General features: G+C 46.5%; 7 protein-coding genes across 7 annotated transcripts; 4 read left to right on the forward strand and 3 right to left on the reverse strand.

Moving 5' to 3' along the window:
* Positions 1 to 1,423: 1,423 nt before the first annotated feature.
* SAMD00019534_019910 (hypothetical protein) lies at positions 1,424 to 4,031 on the forward strand (the record flags this gene model as incomplete). Its single annotated transcript, XM_012902582.1, has 2 exons — positions 1,424 to 2,630; positions 2,701 to 4,031. 2 exons carry the CDS (start codon positions 1,424 to 1,426, stop codon positions 4,029 to 4,031), a joined length of 2,538 nt encoding a protein of 845 aa, XP_012758036.1.
* Positions 4,032 to 4,817: 786 nt separating this feature from the next.
* Positions 4,818 to 10,146, forward strand: SAMD00019534_019920 (hypothetical protein; the record flags this gene model as incomplete). The annotated part of the gene is made up of 3 exons (XM_012902583.1): positions 4,818 to 5,180; positions 5,304 to 9,217; positions 9,285 to 10,146. 3 exons carry the CDS (start codon positions 4,818 to 4,820, stop codon positions 10,144 to 10,146), a joined length of 5,139 nt encoding a protein of 1,712 aa, XP_012758037.1.
* Positions 10,147 to 10,220: 74 nt separating this feature from the next.
* On the reverse strand, positions 10,221 to 12,541 carry SAMD00019534_019930 (hypothetical protein; the record flags this gene model as incomplete). The annotated part of the gene is made up of 2 exons (XM_012902584.1): positions 10,221 to 12,245; positions 12,329 to 12,541. 2 exons carry the CDS (start codon positions 12,539 to 12,541, stop codon positions 10,221 to 10,223), a joined length of 2,238 nt encoding a protein of 745 aa, XP_012758038.1.
* Positions 12,542 to 12,886: 345 nt separating this feature from the next.
* SAMD00019534_019940 (hypothetical protein) lies at positions 12,887 to 14,213 on the forward strand (the record flags this gene model as incomplete). Its single annotated transcript, XM_012902585.1, has 4 exons — positions 12,887 to 12,971; positions 13,156 to 13,708; positions 13,812 to 13,954; positions 14,041 to 14,213. The coding sequence occupies 4 exons, from the start codon at positions 12,887 to 12,889 to the stop codon at positions 14,211 to 14,213; spliced, it is 954 nt and encodes a 317-aa protein (XP_012758039.1).
* Positions 14,214 to 14,580: 367 nt separating this feature from the next.
* Positions 14,581 to 15,459, reverse strand: SAMD00019534_019950 (hypothetical protein; the record flags this gene model as incomplete). Its single annotated transcript, XM_012902586.1, has 3 exons — positions 14,581 to 15,051; positions 15,136 to 15,269; positions 15,336 to 15,459. Coding segments are annotated over 3 exons (729 nt in total), but the record flags the coding sequence as incomplete, so codon positions are not given.
* Positions 15,460 to 15,977: 518 nt separating this feature from the next.
* On the forward strand, positions 15,978 to 17,355 carry SAMD00019534_019960 (hypothetical protein; the record flags this gene model as incomplete). Its single annotated transcript, XM_012902587.1, has 3 exons — positions 15,978 to 16,696; positions 16,764 to 17,145; positions 17,215 to 17,355. 3 exons carry the CDS (start codon positions 15,978 to 15,980, stop codon positions 17,353 to 17,355), a joined length of 1,242 nt encoding a protein of 413 aa, XP_012758041.1.
* Positions 17,356 to 17,463: 108 nt separating this feature from the next.
* Positions 17,464 to 19,337, reverse strand: SAMD00019534_019970 (hypothetical protein; the record flags this gene model as incomplete). Its single annotated transcript, XM_012902588.1, has 4 exons — positions 17,464 to 18,399; positions 18,493 to 18,725; positions 18,844 to 19,020; positions 19,094 to 19,337. 4 exons carry the CDS (start codon positions 19,335 to 19,337, stop codon positions 17,464 to 17,466), a joined length of 1,590 nt encoding a protein of 529 aa, XP_012758042.1.
* Positions 19,338 to 19,513: the final 176 nt, after the last annotated feature.

Below are 19,513 nucleotides of genomic sequence, written 5' to 3' on the forward strand. Positions count from 1 at the left end.
ATGTCCCGATTCAAAGACAATGAGGGAGTTGATTATGATTGGACGGTCTTTTTGAATGAACATTATTGAGGAGGCTTTTTGATTTGGAGCAAAGTATAGACTATGGGAAGGCCTACCTCTAGAAGTTGGAATCAACCCTAGGAGGAGTACTTACAACCACATTGATCATCATCAAAATGATTGTCCATAGTATAACACAACAACAATCACGATCATACATTATCATTGTCATACATATTTAATAATCAAACAACAATCAATCAAACAAATAATGTCAACATAACCACAACCACCTATAATGGTTGCAATCGATCCTAACAACTATCCATACTAGTTTAGAGCTGCCCCGGATCCTGATTTACGTGGCGCCGACGTTGATGTTTGGAAGACTGTTGCCCTCGTCATGAAGAGGGATTTTACCTTTGTTGAGGCTGCATACCCTCAGTCACTAGATCTCTTGAACAAAGGAACGGTTAGTGTTGTTATCGGCCGTGGTGGTTTGCTTGAGCCCAACCTGGCCGCCTACGCCTACTCCGACCCATATATGAACGACGGCCTCATCGTGCTCAAGTCTGGTAACAACGTTGTTACCAGACACTCAGATTCATCTCTATGATGGTATTGGACTGGCAATCAATAGGGTAAATGACGGAACTATCAAGTCGCTTTTGGGCACCGCTTCAGTGATACTGGCCAAGGTCTTGTCTATGGTAGCTTCCCCCAATGCTTCAATACGCGTCCAGCCGTTGGACCATCTAGACCAGGTGACACCAGTTGGATTTATTCTCCGACAACACTACGCCCTGATCTTTCCCATCAACCAGGCCATCTCAACTATGAAATCAGAGGGCCATCTCTGGAAAATATTCATGAAACACTTCTCGTCCTACAGACTTCTCCAAGTTTAATTTGGTTTGGGTTGGATGAATGTGGATGGGATGATACTCGCTCTCATCATATCCAACTACAACAACGAATGACAGTTGTCAATTAAACATAGAGTAGACTAGTTAGAGTAAGGTAGGTAGACATACATTACCCTCGCACATGTTATAACGAAGAAGGAGGGAACATTGGGACAAACTCAGCAAAGACATAGTTTAAAATTCGGATTCGAAAAGACATGGATGGGGTGAAGTTGCTGATTCCGACTCATTCACATGAATGTAGCTTGGATGTCAACACACTTAAAAGGGTAATGTAACTCATTCATACTTTACTTTAACCTTTATATACTTATAACAAGTAGTAATACATATACTATTAGTAGTAGTAATACATAAGAATGAAGACTACTGTTATATCAATAATAGTATTATTGATTATATCAATCACTTTTGTGATCTCTTCAACTTCAACAACAGAGTCAACAACCAACAAAACACCTCTAAACTTAAATAGTATTAAATGGACTACAGAGATAATGTTAACTGAATGGGATGTGATCGGTCCATTCCCATCGGCACCAAGAGAGGATGGTGCTGATGTGCTTGATGCATTCGGTGGCATCACTGGCATCCCACGTGCCGACCAGACCACCTACCCCACAGACATCACTGACAATGGCCGTGCTGGCTGGACCCACATGACCGTGCCAAACGGCGTCGTCAACATCAACTATAACGAATCACAGGGTGTCAACTGGCCCCTTATCGAGGCGTGGGCTGGATCATCCGGCTCCTACTTTGCTGGCTGGGCGCTGTCCGACTTTACAATCAGCTCGCCAATGACCGTGATCACATCGTGTCAGGGCACTGCCAGATACTACCTCGACAATGTGCCAATGATGGGCGACTCATACAGCTCCGGTCTATCATACGGATCGGCCACACTCCAGCCCGGCACTCACACAGTCCGTGTTCGCATCATTGGATCTGAGGGCGCAGGCTTCGTCTGCACCGTTCAAGGCTACGACGCAGTCGAGTCAGCACCATTGTTGTTGCTCAACGATGTGCTCGTGTCTGATGTCGTCCAGGGCTCATTCGCCTCAAAGTACGCCTCGTTCGTCGTGCTCAACATGATGCCACAGCCAGTGCAAGTTGTCGGCGCGACCACCTCCTATCCATTCTTGGTGGAGGTGATCCAGCGTTTGGAGCCAATCGCCGTCGGTCAGATGGCACCAATCAACATCCAGCTCTACTCGTACGCCGAGCAGATCGAGTGCACCAGCGCCAATGTTGTCTCAATCCCCATCAACATCAGCACAGACGCATCCTCAGTGGACCTCCAGGTGCTCCTGAACTTCTCCTGCAAGCCCTTTGGCGAGGCCTACATCTTCACCTTCCTGGACTTTGACAACTCTGTGCAGTACGCCGCTGCCACACCTCCCCTCTATGAGTGTGGTGCCGACATCAAATGTCCAATCCTGCTGACACTACACGGTGCTGGTGTCGAGGCCAGCTCCACCGCTTGGACTGGTGCCTACCAACGCCAGAACTACTCCTGGACACTGTTCCCAACCAACAGACGTAACTATGGCTGGGACTGGCAGGGACCAGGATTGAGAAACGCCTTCAGCGCACTCGATGTCCTTTCAAACCAACTCCCAGGTGTACCACATAACCTCACTGATCAATATGGCGCCGATCAATATCGTCTCCTTTACGCAGGACACAGCATGGGTGGACATGGTATGTATACTCTCGATACTCAATCACACAATCATTCACTCACTCATTCGATCACATCTGATCAATCTAGGATGCTGGCACGTATCTACTCATTATCCTGATCGTGCACTGTCTATTTCACCTGCTGCCGGATGGATTGATATGCAGGTGTACTCTCCATTCTTCTTGAGACTGGGAGACAGCTGGACCGACCCATTCGTTCGCTTCATTCTGGACGCATCTATCTCTGAGCACAACACAGATATGTACGTGGGCAACATTGCCAACATCCCCTTGTTGGCTCGCTTTGGCTCAATCGACAACAACGTGCCACCCTACCATCTGCGCCGCATGGTGCGTCTCTACGACGAGATCAACCACAACAACACTGTTGGCCTCATCTCAGAGATCCCAGGCGAGGGCCATTGGTTTAACGGAGTTGTTGACGACGCCATCATGCAGGCATTCTTCAACATCCACGTCAAGAGCGACATCCCAGCTCTGCAGACTCAGTTCGATGTGACCACTCTCAACCCTGCTTCGTCCGGCTCCAAGGGTGGCATCAACATCGTGCAGCTGCTCCAGCCATACCGTGTGGCCAAGATCAGAGTGCAGCAGCAGACCTCGACCGTGTGGAAGCTCATCACCCAGAACGTGCGCCGCTTTGGCTTTGACCCATACTTTGAGCAGCAGCCCACAACCGTGATCATCGATGGTCAAACCTTTGCCTACGCCGCCATGCCCAACCAGCACTTCTGTCAGCTGCAGCAGGGACGCTGGGCCGTGTGTGAGGACCAGTCATGGCTGTTCACCGAGAGAAACCCATCCAACTACGGCCCCGTCGTCCAGATCCTGCAGTCGCCATTGATCTTTGTCGTGGGTACCACGGGCCCAAAGGCTCAGACCGACCTTTACCTCCAGCTGGCCACATACATGTCCAACATGTTCTACTACCAGATGCGTTACGCTATTGAGGTGATGCCCGACACAGACTTCATCCCCGAGCTCCTTGACAACTCGAGCGTCGTTCTGTTTGGAGGCCCGCGCAACAACGAGGTCGCCTACAAGTTCCAGAACGAGTTCCCGGTCAAGTTTAGCGAGCAGGGTCCTGGATGGACCATTGGACAGAGTGAGTTCAACACACCAGCCACTGGTGTGCTCTTCATTGCACCATGCAGCCAGCGTCCCAACGAGTATCGTCAGGGATGTATGTTTGCCGTGTTGGAGGGTACCGATGAGGCCGGTATCACCAAGTCCATCTCGTTGTTCCCCACCAAGTCAGCGTTTGCCACACCAGACTTTGCCGTAGCCGGACCAACCTATGGCTACAGTGGATCGGCTGGTCTTCAAGCACTCGGCTTCTGGGACAACCATTGGCAATTCGATCCAACCAACTCCTACATATCCTACATCCAACATTAAATCAATTCATTGATTAAATAAGTGAGTGATTGAGTGAATGAATGAATGAACGATGACCCTGACAATAAGGATAAACCGCATGGTAACATCGTCGACCTGCGACACACTTCTAATAATATGTGTTTGTACATTGTACAGATAGATATAGCCGAGCCTTGTTTGGAAATGGCATGCACGTTGAGGCCTATGGATAGAGTCCAGAGGCCTGCCAGGTCCTTGGGTTCCTAAACATGTTCACCGAATAATGAAATTGTTTCAAGTGTGGCACGCACCCTTCAAACACACGCGAACTGTCGACACTTTCATCAATATCGCACGTGTGCGTGTGTGTGCGAGTTCCATTCAATTCCAATTTGTTGGCTAGCTGGCTGGTGCAGGAAAAGCAAATGGATTGGCGACCCTTCATACTAACAGACAAACAGACACGAATAGATACCTGGTCCATTATGATGATAATAATGATGATAATGGAAGACGATAGTAACTCATTAATATTTTCCCAATCTTTTAAATTACATGTATGTATTGAAGGATGATTACGTGATCATCTGATTGATCAAAGGACCTCTCACTAACAATCACTCAATCTCTCAATCACTCTATCACTCAAACATTCCAATCAACTTTGGAATTATCCCAATGACATAATCACAATTTGGAACTATCCCATACTCAATTATAACAGATAATCAATCAATAATGGCATCAATGATGTTGTTGATATTGTTGGTGATAATGACACTAAATATTAGTGTAACACAGTCAATCAAGGTTGAATCTGCGACTATGACACATGTCAAGACTAATGTAGTTGGTATTGATGTGGAGTATGCATTGATGGACATCACATTCGACCAAGAGTTGTATATATATCAGACTGTTGCATGTCCAAACCACACATGTCCATCACCACCGGCTGTGGACTGCACCTGTGACTACACCGATCCCAACGCATGTCCCAAGACAACGTCTGGCGATTCATCATGTCCCAAATGTCCGGTCAACAATCCGTTTGGAGTCTCACTCTGTGACTTTGACACTCAGCCCTGGGTAACAATCACAGCCGATGAAATAATCGATTTCTCCAACATCACTGATCCTGTATTCATCAGGTACAAGGCCAACACCAAATATTGTGAAGGTCTAAAGGTATGTCCAGCCTCCCCTCGCCCCTTCACTCGTCCATACTTACCAATCACTCAATCACTCAATCTTGCGATCAATCACACTGGAATAATTCCAATAACGAAACGATCAAACATCCTACTACAGCTGTATATATCACAATCACAGGGCAATGTTGAGGCACAATGGTCGACAGATGGAGACTTTGGAGTATTCACAAGATGGATGGGCTATGAGACAACGAGTATTATAAACTCAATCAATGTGTGCCCAACAGATAATGATTATTACTTGTATAATCCAAGTTGGACAAACAACACATACTTTATGCGATTGATACCCTCACGTCCACCTGCATACTTCTCGGTTCACATAGTCTCGGCGACCGTACCCAAGTTGGATACATCTGGCGCCCTTCCACGCTGCACCAACCTTACCAGCACACATAGATGCATCAATGATGGCGAACAGATCAAAGGCGAGTTCCCAACCAGGAATGACATTCACTTCTTCACCTACATTGTGGACCGCCCGCAGATACTCACAATCTCATGTCCGTGGTTACAACAGGCCTTGGAGGTGTATATCTCGTTGACTAAGGATAACATGTTCCCAAGGAATAGTTCCGCCGACTACTTCCCCGACTACCCCTACGACAAGGAGCTCACACTCACGATGGGACCACATGATGATGGCACGCCACAAGTGATGTACATCTCTTTCGTGCCATTTTATCCGACCAACTACTCATGTGTCTTGACAACGACGCCCACGCGATGGAAGCGATCGATCACTGACAACCCGGCCACGGCCGGATCATTCCTTCTGATGGGCACGGCCGAGCTGTTTGACATGAATGGCACCAGATACCAGAGTCCGAACTGGGCCAAGGCCAACCCGTTCTCCGTGCTATTCCCTCGTCAACACATCAATCCATTATGGCCAGTACCTGTGACCGTCGGCACATCCAACAACCTGTTTATAAACATCAACTTCTTTGGAGGGATGGTGTTTGACGAGGCGTCGAACCCGGCCAAGAACAGATCGTTCCAAGCAGCATTCCTCTTATCGTACAGTGACTACCACGAGACATCGGTGCAGGGCAATATACAAGACATAGCTCAGTCATACATGATCTTTAAGAACATGCTGGTGGACATCTATGGCGAGACGGTCAAAGGCCCAGTCTCATTTACCTTTGTCAACACAACCTGCGACTACACTGCCTATCAAACAGTATTGGACGAGATCAAGGCGACAGAGGAGGAGATATTTGCCTCCCGAGACTACACCGAAATGACCACACTCAGGTACACTCTGGACATCTTCACCTTACGCGATGGATGGTACGCATGCTACTCGCAGGCCAATGACCTGCTGTCCACGGACACGGTCAACATGACTATCCAGTCAACAAAATGCAGGTATGAGTTGGATGATCCGCGATGGGCACGCGACCCCTGCTGCAACAAGACCAACAGGTTCTATCAGTGTTGTGTACCTCGTGAGATCACCGTAGAAGTTCAATCATATGTGGGAGTGAGGAACAACGAGGTCCGCGATAAATGTGCCAGCTATGACTGCACGTCCTCAGTCTTAGATGAATACCAACACACTGTGGGCAGTCTTAACAATGGCGAGTGCAGCATCTCGCCAAATGACTACAAGGCCATTCAAACAACATTCGCGCTGGTCTTTAGATCGTGCTGGAGCAAGGTCTACGACTTTGTCGACTGCGACAACGACTCACAATGCTCTGGATACCAGTGCAACATGTATACTCGCACTTGTGAACCACCGATCGCCAAACAAGACTTGGACTACATTGGATGTATCGTCAACAACTCATTACCATCGACCATCTATTTCCTAAAGTACTCATTGGGATTGCAGCGCATCAAGGACAATCAGGAGCTGGTCCGCAACATCTATGACATGTTCTTGGACGATGACTGCCTTTCCGCTTCCGGGCTTTCCTACCGCAGCTACTACAATTACGCATCAAACATGGTGGACACCCAGGTGTACTACCCCTCTCCCAGATGCTACGATCAGTACTGTGTGATCGAGCATGACTTTGGCTATGATGGAGTGTTTGGCGGTTACAGATTCTATCAATACTTCTGGAATGAGACAGAGTGCGCTGCCAACTCAATCTGTCAATCGGCACAATGTGACTCGGAGGCACCGGGCTGCATCTCCACATGTGACACGAGTCCATTCTGCGGCTATTGCACGAACAATCATTCATTATGTCACAACTTCTACGAAATGATCACAACTGAATCAAAGTGCAACACATCGTCCAACATGTGTCTGTTGCCCAATGGTAACTATATCCCAGACATCAGTGATGAAGATTGTACTACGATTGAGGGCACATGCACCCAGGACTGCGGCCTGGAGTGCACTGGACCCTACACTGGCTGTGTAGCTGCAAGTGTGATGAACATAACAGCATGTAAAGCATTGTCGAATGGTGCATGGCACAATGACTCGATGTTCTGTGCGACCTCCGACTCAAAGACCAAGTGTCAACAACTAGGACCCGGATACACATGGATCAACTGTTCAACAATGTCCACATCAGAATGTTTCGCGAGAGTTGGCCCATTCATCAAGAACATCGGTAACAATCCCGACTATGTCAATATGTGCCAGGTCACACCGATCAAGTGTCTGACGCGACAAGAGTGCGAGGATCATGGAGGCCAGTGCTCGGACTCTTACTTCTTCGACCCTACCAATGTGTACGTCTATCCTCAAGGTCTGGGCAAGTGCGTCCACGGACACTTCAATTATTTCGATAACATGCCGCAGCCACATTGCAACGTCAATGAACACGACTCGCCAATGGGTTGCTACACCTTGAGACCATCTGTCTTCAACCAGACTGAGTGCGAGGCAGTGCCAGGCGACAAGAGAATATGGTGGACACAGGCACGCAACAAGGCTGAATGTTTGGCCCCCATGGGCTGTCTGGTGGACGACTTGGGCGACCTCAGCAACGTGTTTGAGTTCAGATTCAATGAAATGAACGAGTCACTGTGCAATGAGTGCAACAACAACTTCACAAATCGATGGACCAACAAGTTCAAGTGGACGCCAGGTCGTTGGCTGCCCGGTGTGCCAAAGAAACCGCAATGGATTAATGGTAGTGTCATTGTCAGCACGACCGCATGGCAACCAGCATTCAATCTCTCATCATTCTCCGTCAGCTTTGGTTATGCATTCTATGGCTACATGGTGGACCTGCTTCGATCCTCCGCAATGTGCCGCATGGAGCGACTTCAGAACAACATCCAATCGATCTCATGCAGCTGCTCGGGGCCAGGCGGCAAGGAGTGTTTCGAATCATCGGCCTTGATGCTCGGCTCGACCAGTGCCTGTGCGCAGCAGACGTCTACATTCACATTTGGTCATGGACATCTAATATTCCATCCAGAGTCAGTGTTCATATCTTGTGTCAATGTGATCGTGTCACAGATGAGTCGGCAGTTGTTCAAGGCCACTCCTCATATGTCACTAAGCTCGAACTTTGTGTCGTACAAGAAGCCTGATGACTATGGAATCACTAACAGAAATGGCGCAGTTGTTGGATCGATACTTGGCGATGGTATCAGACTACAGGCTCGTGGTATCTCATCTCTGACCGTCTGCTTGACCGGTGGTAACCCAACACGAGATTTCACTGTCTATGACTTTGCTGAACAGGATGAAGATTTTCCCGAGATACTAAGGCCGTTGAATGTTACTAATATGATGTTGGCAGCCAATCCAGGAGGACCGACACTGCCTCCACTCATCTGCGCTAACATCAGTCTGTCGCCATCGTATAACTGGTCACTACTCATATCCCATGAGCCAACATTCTTCCCAATCATACGAGTGGCCAACCATGACTGGCAATCAAACAAGAAACAAGTGTTTGATCAAACTGCCACCAGACTACTCTACGCCCTTGGAGCACTCTTTGGACTCTGTGCACTCTGGGGATTATTCCAACTTTGTGTCATACTTTATGATCGATTCAGGACCAATCAACCTCGTGTCAGCTTCAGGTAAGTGTCCTGGAATCACTCCACCAACGGAACTATTCCACTCACTCAATCACTCCCTCTCCAACAGGTTGGTCCACTTGCTCATTCTGACCATCACAATGTTCATAACGATTCGGTCGATATACTTCCTTATCCTGCCGTCCGGAAAGCTGGCCGACTCTCAACTTGCGGATTATGTGATGGTTGTGTTGCCAACATTCATCTACTTTACTGCATTCACAGTGATCATCGTCATCTGGTATATTATTGCCAGCTCTCAATTCCATATTAGCTTCATCTCGCGATTCAAACTGTTGATTGGTATCATCAACCTTGTGCTCTACATGATTTTCGTCATCATTGTACTGATCTTCAACTTTAGTCAAAGAGTGTTGGACAATGATTGTGGTGCCAGACGAGTTGTCGAGATGTCCAGGACCACCCCGCAGCGAATCGTTTCGATCTTCTATGCAGCGGCACAGGCTGCCATCTCATTGGTGATTGGTGCCGCCTTCATATACCTTGGCGTGTCGATACACATGTTGATGAGATTCCGCATGAAGTCCGACTTGGCTGGTGAGGCCAAGTATGCCCAACATTCAATCAAGATCACGGTGGTCACATTATGTTGCTCAATTGGATTCATACTACATTGTGCATTCGTCTTGGTATTGGTGGCAGCCGAGCCTTCCAACGTCATATTCAGCTTCATAGGTTTGATCATCACAGAGATTATTCCAACGATCAGTATACTATACGCTTACAATCAAGGTGTTGGCGTGATCAAGCTGTGGCCAGGTAGTGGTAGTAGCAAGTCCGACCAGTCTGGCAACAAACTCAAAAGACCAAGGAGATCCAAGCGCTCAACCAGCGAAACAACCCTCTCAATCTCCACCGCCAATCCCTCCCTCAGTACGGCCAATCCTCAATCATCCAATAACATCCAATAAAGTTCATTCATTCCTTCAATCAATCAATCATTCAATCATGTGAGACTGGGATAGTACCATCAAATCGATCAAGTTTATGAGCTGTTGGTTTTCAGGACGTCGATGTTGACTGTCGATGTGGTTGTCGTGGTTGTGGTCGTAGTATCGGCCTCCTCCTCGAGGACTCCTGTCGCCTCCTTGACCCTGTGATTCTTTGGCTTCTCGATTGTAATCTTGAGTATGTTGGCCAGTGATTGTACCTCTTGCTTGGGCACGAGAAGATGGATTGACTTCTTTCCACGCCACACACAGAACCTCATGCCTCTGCTCTGATCCTGATCAGAGCCATCGACAGTGATGACAAAGCAGCCTGGATCCAAAGCCTCGAGACGCTCCTCGAGCTCCTTGGGGAACTCGGTGAACATGGGCTCGGAGACCTTGACGATGTGCACGAGGTCGTCGTGCGATAACTGAAGCACACGCTTCGTCATGAATGGCTGGACCCAGGAGACGGCATCCTGAGAGATACGGTAGGGACATGTCATCATGCCCAAACCATCGTGCTTCTGGAATGCCTTGAGTCCTGCGTTGATAATCTTTAGTCGTCGCGTCTTGTCGCCCTTGACCAACTCCACGATTGGGTCGGACGCCAGGTAGAGCTTGCCCATCTTCTCCGACCTCGTCAAGAGGTTGGCGATTGGGAAAGTTGGCTTGAGGCCATAAAACTGCACGGCCATGTCCACCTCTTTCAAGTTCTCCTCAGTCAACAATATGAATGGCTCCTCATTGAACCTCACGTATGGGTTGTTCTTCTTCTTCTCCTCTGCTGCTGGCTCGGCTGTTGTTGGTGAGTCAACAGACTCCTGTTGTGGGGATGTTGGGGCATCAGAGGTGGTTGTAGTGGTAGTGGTCGAGGTTGTTGGTGCAGCTGATGCTGTGCCATCCAAGAATCGCTTTCCAATCTGTTTGGGCATGTCAGCCACCTTCTCGAGGACGGTGATGAAGAATCCACCAGTGTCTTGGAAGTGTGGATAGACACGCATGCAGTGCTGAAGACCAGCAGCGCGTGCCGCCTCCTCAGTGGGTGGGAAGAAAGTCTGCGGGATCTTGGCCTTCTTCATGGGTGGCACGTCATCCCATTTGGCAAAGCACTCACCCTCGCGGTCGATGACGGGCCACGTGTACATGCCATTGGCACGGATGAGCTCGGGGTGTTGTGCGCTGACATCGACCACTCTGATCGATCCCTCAGCGCGCCTGATCAACTCCATGACGACGGCCTCATTCTCGAGAGGGTTGAGCGAGCATGTCGAGTAGACCATGCGACCGCCCACCTTGAGCAGGTTGGCGGCACGTGTCGCAATCGATACCTGAAGCTTGTGCAGGTTGGCGCCGGCCATGACGGTCCAGCGCTGCCACAGGTCCGGGTTCTTGCGCAGAGTGCCATCGCCTGAACAGGGCACATCGGCCAAGATCCTGTCAAACTGCAGAGGGAGCTTGCTGCCATCGTCCTGGTCCAGAGTGAGAAGGGGGAAGTTCTGAGCCTCGTGGTTGGTCACGACGATGCAGGGTGTACCCAAACGTGCAGTCTGATGCACAAGCATGTAGCAACGACTAGTGTCGACGTCGTTGGCAATGATCAGACCCTTGGGCAATGTGTCCTTGGGCACGCCTTGATGCAGAGCCTCAATGATCTGTGTAGTCTTTGAGCCAGGCGCAGCGCACATGTCCAGGACCATATGGTTGGGCTGGACCTCGAGGAAGACGGGTGGGATCATACTGACGGCCTCCTGGCGCGTCAGATTGCCCTGCTCGTCGTGGTGAACCAGGAACTTTTGGAAGTCCGAAAGCACTGGGTTCTTCCTGAATGCGCGCTTGGGCACGGGCGAATGCCAGCCCAGATGATTTGGATACCATGGTATCTCGGTGGGCAGTGAGTACACGGTACCCTCGACCTCGACCTCCTTTGGCAATGCCTTAATCACAGCCTGCAATTGATCCAACACAACCTGAGTCAACTGTCCAATAGTAGTATTGATTCTAAATGTAGTTGGTAGTTGTTTGCCCATTGTATCCATGAACAACTTCCACTCCTCATCAGTCTTGAGTATGCCCATTTTCTAAACATTCATTGATTGAGTGAGTGAGTTGAGTGATTGAGATTGATTGAATGAGTGGCACAACAACAACAACAACAACATACTTTGTAATAGTTCTCAAACAACTCGTTACGTGTAACGATGTCAGCCCATTGCTTTGCGTTGGTACCTTGATCCCATGATTGATCAGTTCTATTCTTCTTTGTATTCCTTGTATCAATCAATGAGTTTGGACTTCCACTTCCATCATCAACTGCACCCTTTTGTTGTTGCTGCTGTTGTTGTTGTCTATTATTCTTCTTTCTTTTATTACCCATTATTATTATTATATGTATATATATAGAACTATGTATTAGTATCTATTTGAGATCAAATGAAGAGACAAAACGAAGAATAGATCGAATGAGGGCTCTTGACGAATTGAACGAAAGAGATGGAAGTTCCAACATTTGCCTTTTGCGAACAAACCATTCGTCGTTTCTTTTTTTTTCTCATTCAACCTTTGATGAGGATGTTGTTGAAGTGAGGTGTGTGTTTACAAGACAAAGGTACAAGTAGTTCATCTTGTGTGTTTAGCACAATCAATTCAATTCATTCAAATCAATCATAAACAATTATAATACCTATATTATAGTTATAATAGTTAGATAGAATATAAAACAATGTCAGAGACTACACCAGAGGAACTACCTTCATTCGACCTGACCCAGAAGAAGAAGAAGAAGACCACTTCATCATCATCAACTGGTATGTCAACCCATTACATTGCGATAGGGCAAACAACAAGAAGCAGATGTAACAATCTAGCGATCACTATATTATGAATATCAAACTTACTCAATCAATCAATCAATCAATCAATCAATCAATCAATCAATCAATCAAACTATCAAACAATCAAAAACAATATAATGAATGAATGAATAAACAGGTGAGGAGAAGAAGAAGAAGAGCACAAAGGTTACTGAACCAGTTGAGGAGGAGGTTGTAGAGAAGAAGAAGAAGTCATCATCAAAGAAGTCAAAGGATGAGAGTCCAGCACAGGAGGACGAGGATACAGTGGACTTTAACTCATTGAAAAAGAAGAAGAAGTCATCATCATCAAAGAAGTCATCAAAGGATGAGGTCGAGGAGGAGGCCCCCGCCGCCGCCGAAGGCGATGAGGACAGCGCCAATGTCATGGATCTTGGAAAGAAGAAGAAGAAGTCCTCGTCGAAATCAAAGGAGGAGAAGGAGGAGGCCGCCGAGAAGGAGGCTGCCGCAATGGCCGCCGAGCTCGAGTCAGAGAACATCACCGGCACCCCGTGGGTCGGCAGCGATCGCGACTACAGATACGCAGAGTTGACCTACCGTGTCTACCATCTGCTCCAAGCCAACAACCCAGAGCTCATGACCGATCAGAAGCGTGCCATGAAGACCCCAACCGTCTTCAGAGATGGTAGCAGAAAGACTGTTTGGGCAAACTTCTCAGAGATTTGTCAGATGTATGTGTCCTATTGTCGTGTCATTGATCACTTGGACCAATGATCATGTCAACTAACATGCCCTTCACTCACCTCACTATCAATTTGCGATCAATCAATATAGCCTCAACCGTAAGCCAGAGCACGTTCTGTCATACGTCTTTACAGAGCTGGGTACCAATGGATCAGTTGATGGTAACCATCGTTTGGTCGTCAAGGGTAGATTCACTTCACAGCAGATGGAGGTCGTCATTCGTCATTATATTAGTATGTAGCCACTCAATCCTCGCCCTTTACCCTCGAACCTCGCCACTAACTCTCAACCCTTTCAACCCTTACTCCTCGAACCTCAGGTGAATACGTCGCATGCCGTAACTGTAAATCACCAAACACTGTATTAGAGAGAACCAATCGTCTTTACTTCTTGTCGTGCAATGTGTGCAATTCAAAGCGTTCAGTTGTCGTCATCAAGAAGGGTCTGGAAGTTGGAAAGAACAAGGCGAAGGAGGGTCCCACCCCATCATAAGAATTCTCGCGAGTCCTTATCATCACCTCCAACCAACCAATCCCAATCACAACAAAAAAGACAACCAACAACCGAAGCGCTTACCCATCCATCGATCTCCCAAGTCCCAAGCATGGTCACCATTCATCAATCGCCCACTCATCCATCATCACACCCACTCCCCTCACTTAATCAATCACGAAGGACTGGCGGTCCGTTGTTGGGATCGATCAACCTATTCCAAACGACCAACATGATCCAGTTCGATGTCGACGTATAATTGTCCCTTTCCCTCTCTCTCTCTCTCTCTCTTTACCAATATTATCTCAATAAACAATCTTTTGTTTAATAATAATAATTAACAACAACTAATTGTGATCAATCACTTTCCATCTTCTCCAAACACTTGCTGAAGGAACTCGTTGATGTGATCAAAGTAGTGAGGACACTTCTTGACATTGCCATGTGATCCTTGATCAAACTTGATGAACTTCTTGTGAGTGGAGCTGGTGGCACGTTGGTATAACTCATCCATGTGACGAGGTGGAACAAGGCTATCTTGTCTTCCAGACAGGAATAGTATAGGTGATTCAATTGATTGAATAGAAGATCTACTCATCCAACTATTCCTTTTACAGAATGGATCGACTAAATATCTAACAACCAAGTCACCTAAATAATCCTTGATCATATCTGGTACCGACAAGAATGTATTCTCCAATATCAATGCCTTTACAATCTTGGGATATCTCTTTGCTGTATCAATGGCAACTGCACCTCCCAATGATCTACCAAACAAGAATATCTTGTCAGGGTCTATTCTCCCATCATCTTGATAGATCAAGTATTCAATACATGCCTAGTTTGGAAATTGTGTGAATGATTGAAGTTTGTTATCAGTTGATGGAATGATTCCAAGTATGATTAAATAGATTATAATTACATCAATATCATATTGGAAACCTTGTTGTGAAGGCTTTCCAGTACTCTTTCCATAACCGCGGTATGATAATATGAAGATATTACATCCTATTTCTTTAAACATGGTCTTTAGATTCTCCAGTCTATGACTAATATCTAGAGTGGCATCATGTTAGTTGTTTGATTGAATGATTGGTTGATTGAATGATTGATTGAACTTACTTCCACCAGTTCCATGACAAAATAACATTGTTGGAATAGTTGTTGATTGGAAATTTGAATGAGTAAATTGCCAACATTGTATAGTAATACCATCTTTAGATTGTAATATTATCTCTTTGAAATCCATTTGATCATTTTCGTCATCACTAGTATCACTTTTACTCAAAGGATCTTTGATCAATGTATTATCAGGATGATATATTACCCTCTCTTGTCCAAAATAAGATATTAAAGGTAGTCCAAATATACCTGTTGCCAATATTAATGCTACTCCTCCACTAGGTGAAACAAATTAAGTTGATCAAAAATGGTTAATATTTATTAAATGATTGTCTAATGGATTAATTTATTACCTTATTTGGCCAATACTATTATTACTACTACTATTATTATTTGTTGTTGACATTATCTCTACCCTTGTATCTATTTAAATGTTAAAAAGAATAAAAGTCTAATCAATTGATCTCCAAGTCATTTTTTCAAACACAAAGATTGTGTGAGGGCAAGGGTTTGATGAAACTAAGGGTGTACCCTTTAAAATTAAATTGTGTTTGAGAAACGAACGAAAGTGCACTCAAATCAGATGGTTGTGATTCTATTTTGACAAGCATTAACATAATAATAGATAGAGATAGAGATAGAATGCCAGGCGGAGGTAGAGCAGCAATGATGAAGAGAAAGGCGGCACAGAAACAAGCCGCCACTACTTCTACAAACAACAAAGCAACAAAGACAAAGACGATAAAGAAGAAGTTGTCTTTGGAGGAGTTGATTGAAGAGGGCGAGAAATACGCTCAAGAGTATAAGTTGGACATGGCGGTCAAGAGCTTCAAAGAGGCATTGTCAATCGATACCAATAACACTCTGTTGATGGATACGATTGGCGAGCTGATGCTGGAGCTCGGTGAGTTGAAGCAGGCCAAGCAATACTTTACAAAGTCGATCGAGACCAACCCCAACGACAGCTCGTCCAAGTACATGAACCTCGGCCAGCTGCTGGGTGGCGCCGATGCCATCCGTTGCTATACCAAGGGCATCGAGATCATGGAGACTGAGCTCAAGGAGCTGATAGCTGGTGCGCCTCAACAAGTTGTCGCCACCACTCAACAGAAGCAGAAGGAGCAGCAACAGGCACAACAACAACAAACAAAGAATCAATTACAACAGAATAATAAGAATAAGAAGACAAAGGATGGAAGATTGGTCGAGGATCAAAGGATTGACATTGGAGACGACCAAGACGAGGAGGAGATGCTAGACGACGACGAGGAAGACGGAGAGGTGGACCAAGTGTTCATCCTCAAGGATCAAATATGTTCTGCTCTTTGCTCCCTCGCTGAGTTATACCTCACTGATGAATGGTACGTTCATTCAATCATTCGACCGATCGATCAATCAATCACTCACTAACTCACTCCGCGACATTAGCTTCGACGAGGAAGCCGAGGTAAAGTGTGAGACTCACTTGAGAAAGGCGATAGAGTATACACCAATGTCACCAGAGCCATATAGTTTGTTGGCTAGTATGAAGATCAGTCAGGTCAAGAATGATGATGCACTGGACTTGCTGAATCACTCGTACTCGCTGTGGTCGAGTCTCGAGGTGGACCAACGTCCCTCACTCGAGTACCGCTATGGTATTGCACAGATGTTTGTAGAGTTGGATCAGTGTCGCACTGCCGTCGACATCCTCGAGACATTGGTCTACGAGCAAGACAACATTGCCGAGATCTGGCACACACTAGGCGTCGTCTACGATCGTCTGAAAGAGCCAAGATCAGCTCTTGAATGCCTGGAGAGTGCTGCTCAAGTATGTATCACTGTGGAATGGAGTCATTCCAATCACTCAATCACTAACACCAATCAATCAATCACATAGTTGTTATCAATAGCTCATGATGGAATGGATGAGGAGCTGCAGGCTCAGATCGACAGTCTGCTCCCCAAGGTGCAGAAGGATGTTGAGTTGCTCCCACCAGAAGAGGATGATGATGAGGAAGATGAGGACATGGAGGAATAAACTTTGGAACAACCTGGACCATCATGGTCCAGTCCTGGTCCAACACAATCAACCAAATCAATCAATCAATGATGGATGTTACAAGTTGAGGCTGGAAACCGCATGCCTCTATCTCTTTTTATTCTTCTTTGGTTTCTTTGGCTTCTTTGATGATTTCTTTGGACCATTGCCTTGTGTTTGATGCTTCTGCTTGGTACCTGGTCCCCATGTCGTGGCCAGACCCACCACACCATCCTTGGATGAAGCGGCAGCAGCGTCATTGTCGTCAGGCGCTGATGTGGATGTTGTACTTGTCGTCGATGGCATGGAGAGGTTAGGAGAGGAAAGGAATCGCTTCTTCTCGCGGATGATGGCGTCCGGGTCCTCATAAATCGATGGGTCGCGATACCTTATCTCGTCCAGTGTGAGCGAGGTCAGCAGAGCGGACGGCACGTCGTCGTCGTCAAAGTCGTTGTCCGCCTGCGGGCCATGTGTGGTCGTGGTGCTAGAGCCCACGACTGAGCCATCGGCGCTGTTGGGCGGTGGCTTGAAGAAGCTTGAGCTGGTGATCTTGTGCTTGAGCTTCCTCTGCATCAGGTCGGCCATGACGTTGTTTGTGCCCATGGCCGCCGACTCATTGTTCAAGACCACGCTGTTATATACAACCGAGCCACTCTCGTCGGTGGTGGCCATCGAAAGCGAGCCAGTCGGCGAGTCGTCCTCACTCGATGGTGTGCCGTTGGGTGATAATGGCGACCAGACGGCGCGAGGTGACTGCATGGCGGCGGGTCCGCCCTTGAGCTCCAGGCTCTCGATGGGCTTGGACAGCAACTCTGTCAGGCCCATCACAATGGTCTTGAATGTTGGGCGGCCCTTTGGCTCGTAGCTAACACACATTCGCGCCAACTCATTAAACACCTTTGGGCATGACATTGGCACGAATGAATCTGCCTTATCTGCGTCAAAGTCAAAGGCATTCTCTGGCGTTCTCTTCAACTCCATCTTAATGGCCCTAATGCCACACATCATCTCGTACAGGAGTATACCATATGAATATACATCACACTATAGTATTGATTGATTGAGTGAAGTGATTGATTGATTGAGTGAGTGGAATGATTCCAGTGCCCTCCAAGGAGTTGACTCCAACACACTTACGGTCTCATCATATTTGTTGGCAATTATAACCTCTGGCGCCATTGTAGTCTCTGATCCACATATCGTCAGATAACCTTGTTGCTTGTCCTGTTTCTCTTGATGTGTCACGTCGAATATCCTGGCGAATCCAAAGTCGCAAACCTTTGCACGTACAGTCGATCCATGTTCCTCCACCAACACATTCTTTGCTTTCAAATCTCTAAATATAACCTTCTTAGCATGTAGGAATGCAACTAATCATATCATTATTGGTCATGTCAGTATCCATTATCCAACTTCCAACTTCCATTATCCATTATCCATTATCCAATATCCAATATCCAATATCCAATATCCAACTTCCAAACATACATGCAGATGCAATATCATTGGCCAACTTAATCTTTGTGGACCATGATAGTGACTGTCCCTTTGATTTGAGGAACTGATGCAAGTCTCCACTATTGATATACTCTGTTACGATCATGTATCTCTCATCATGATTACATGCTCCAATGAACTGAACAATGTTTGGGTGTCTCATACCCTCTAAAGTGTTTGGGTCAGTGATCAATCAATGATCGCGATCACTCCACTTCAGATCACATCACTCCAAACTTACTCAATATTCTAATCTCGCGTTGCATGAACTTGTAGAGGTCGGGATCAATGTTGACCAATGAACTTAGAGATTTGACAGCCACCTCTGTACCAAAGTAAGATGCCTTCTGCACCAATCCAAATGATCCCTTTCCAATTGGTTTAGTCTCCATCACCAAATCATCAAACTCTATTGTAAACAAGTCATCGTCATGTGATGAAGTAGGGAGTCCGTCAATTTGACTCCCATCATTATTCTGTACCATTGCTATTCTGTATCTGTATCTTTAGTATCTGTATCTTGTATGTATATATATGTTGTGTTGTATATCTGTGATCATAGATTTATAATCAATCATTCATTCACACACATGATCAAACTACCCGCCACAACAACACACAATCAAACATTATTTGTTTGTTGATGGTCGAGACCTTGCCA

The sequence above is a fragment of the Acytostelium subglobosum genome, assembly GCF_000787575.1.
Source record: "Acytostelium subglobosum LB1 DNA, scaffold: scaffold3, whole genome shotgun sequence".
NCBI lineage: Eukaryota > Evosea > Eumycetozoa > Acytosteliales > Acytosteliaceae > Acytostelium > Acytostelium subglobosum.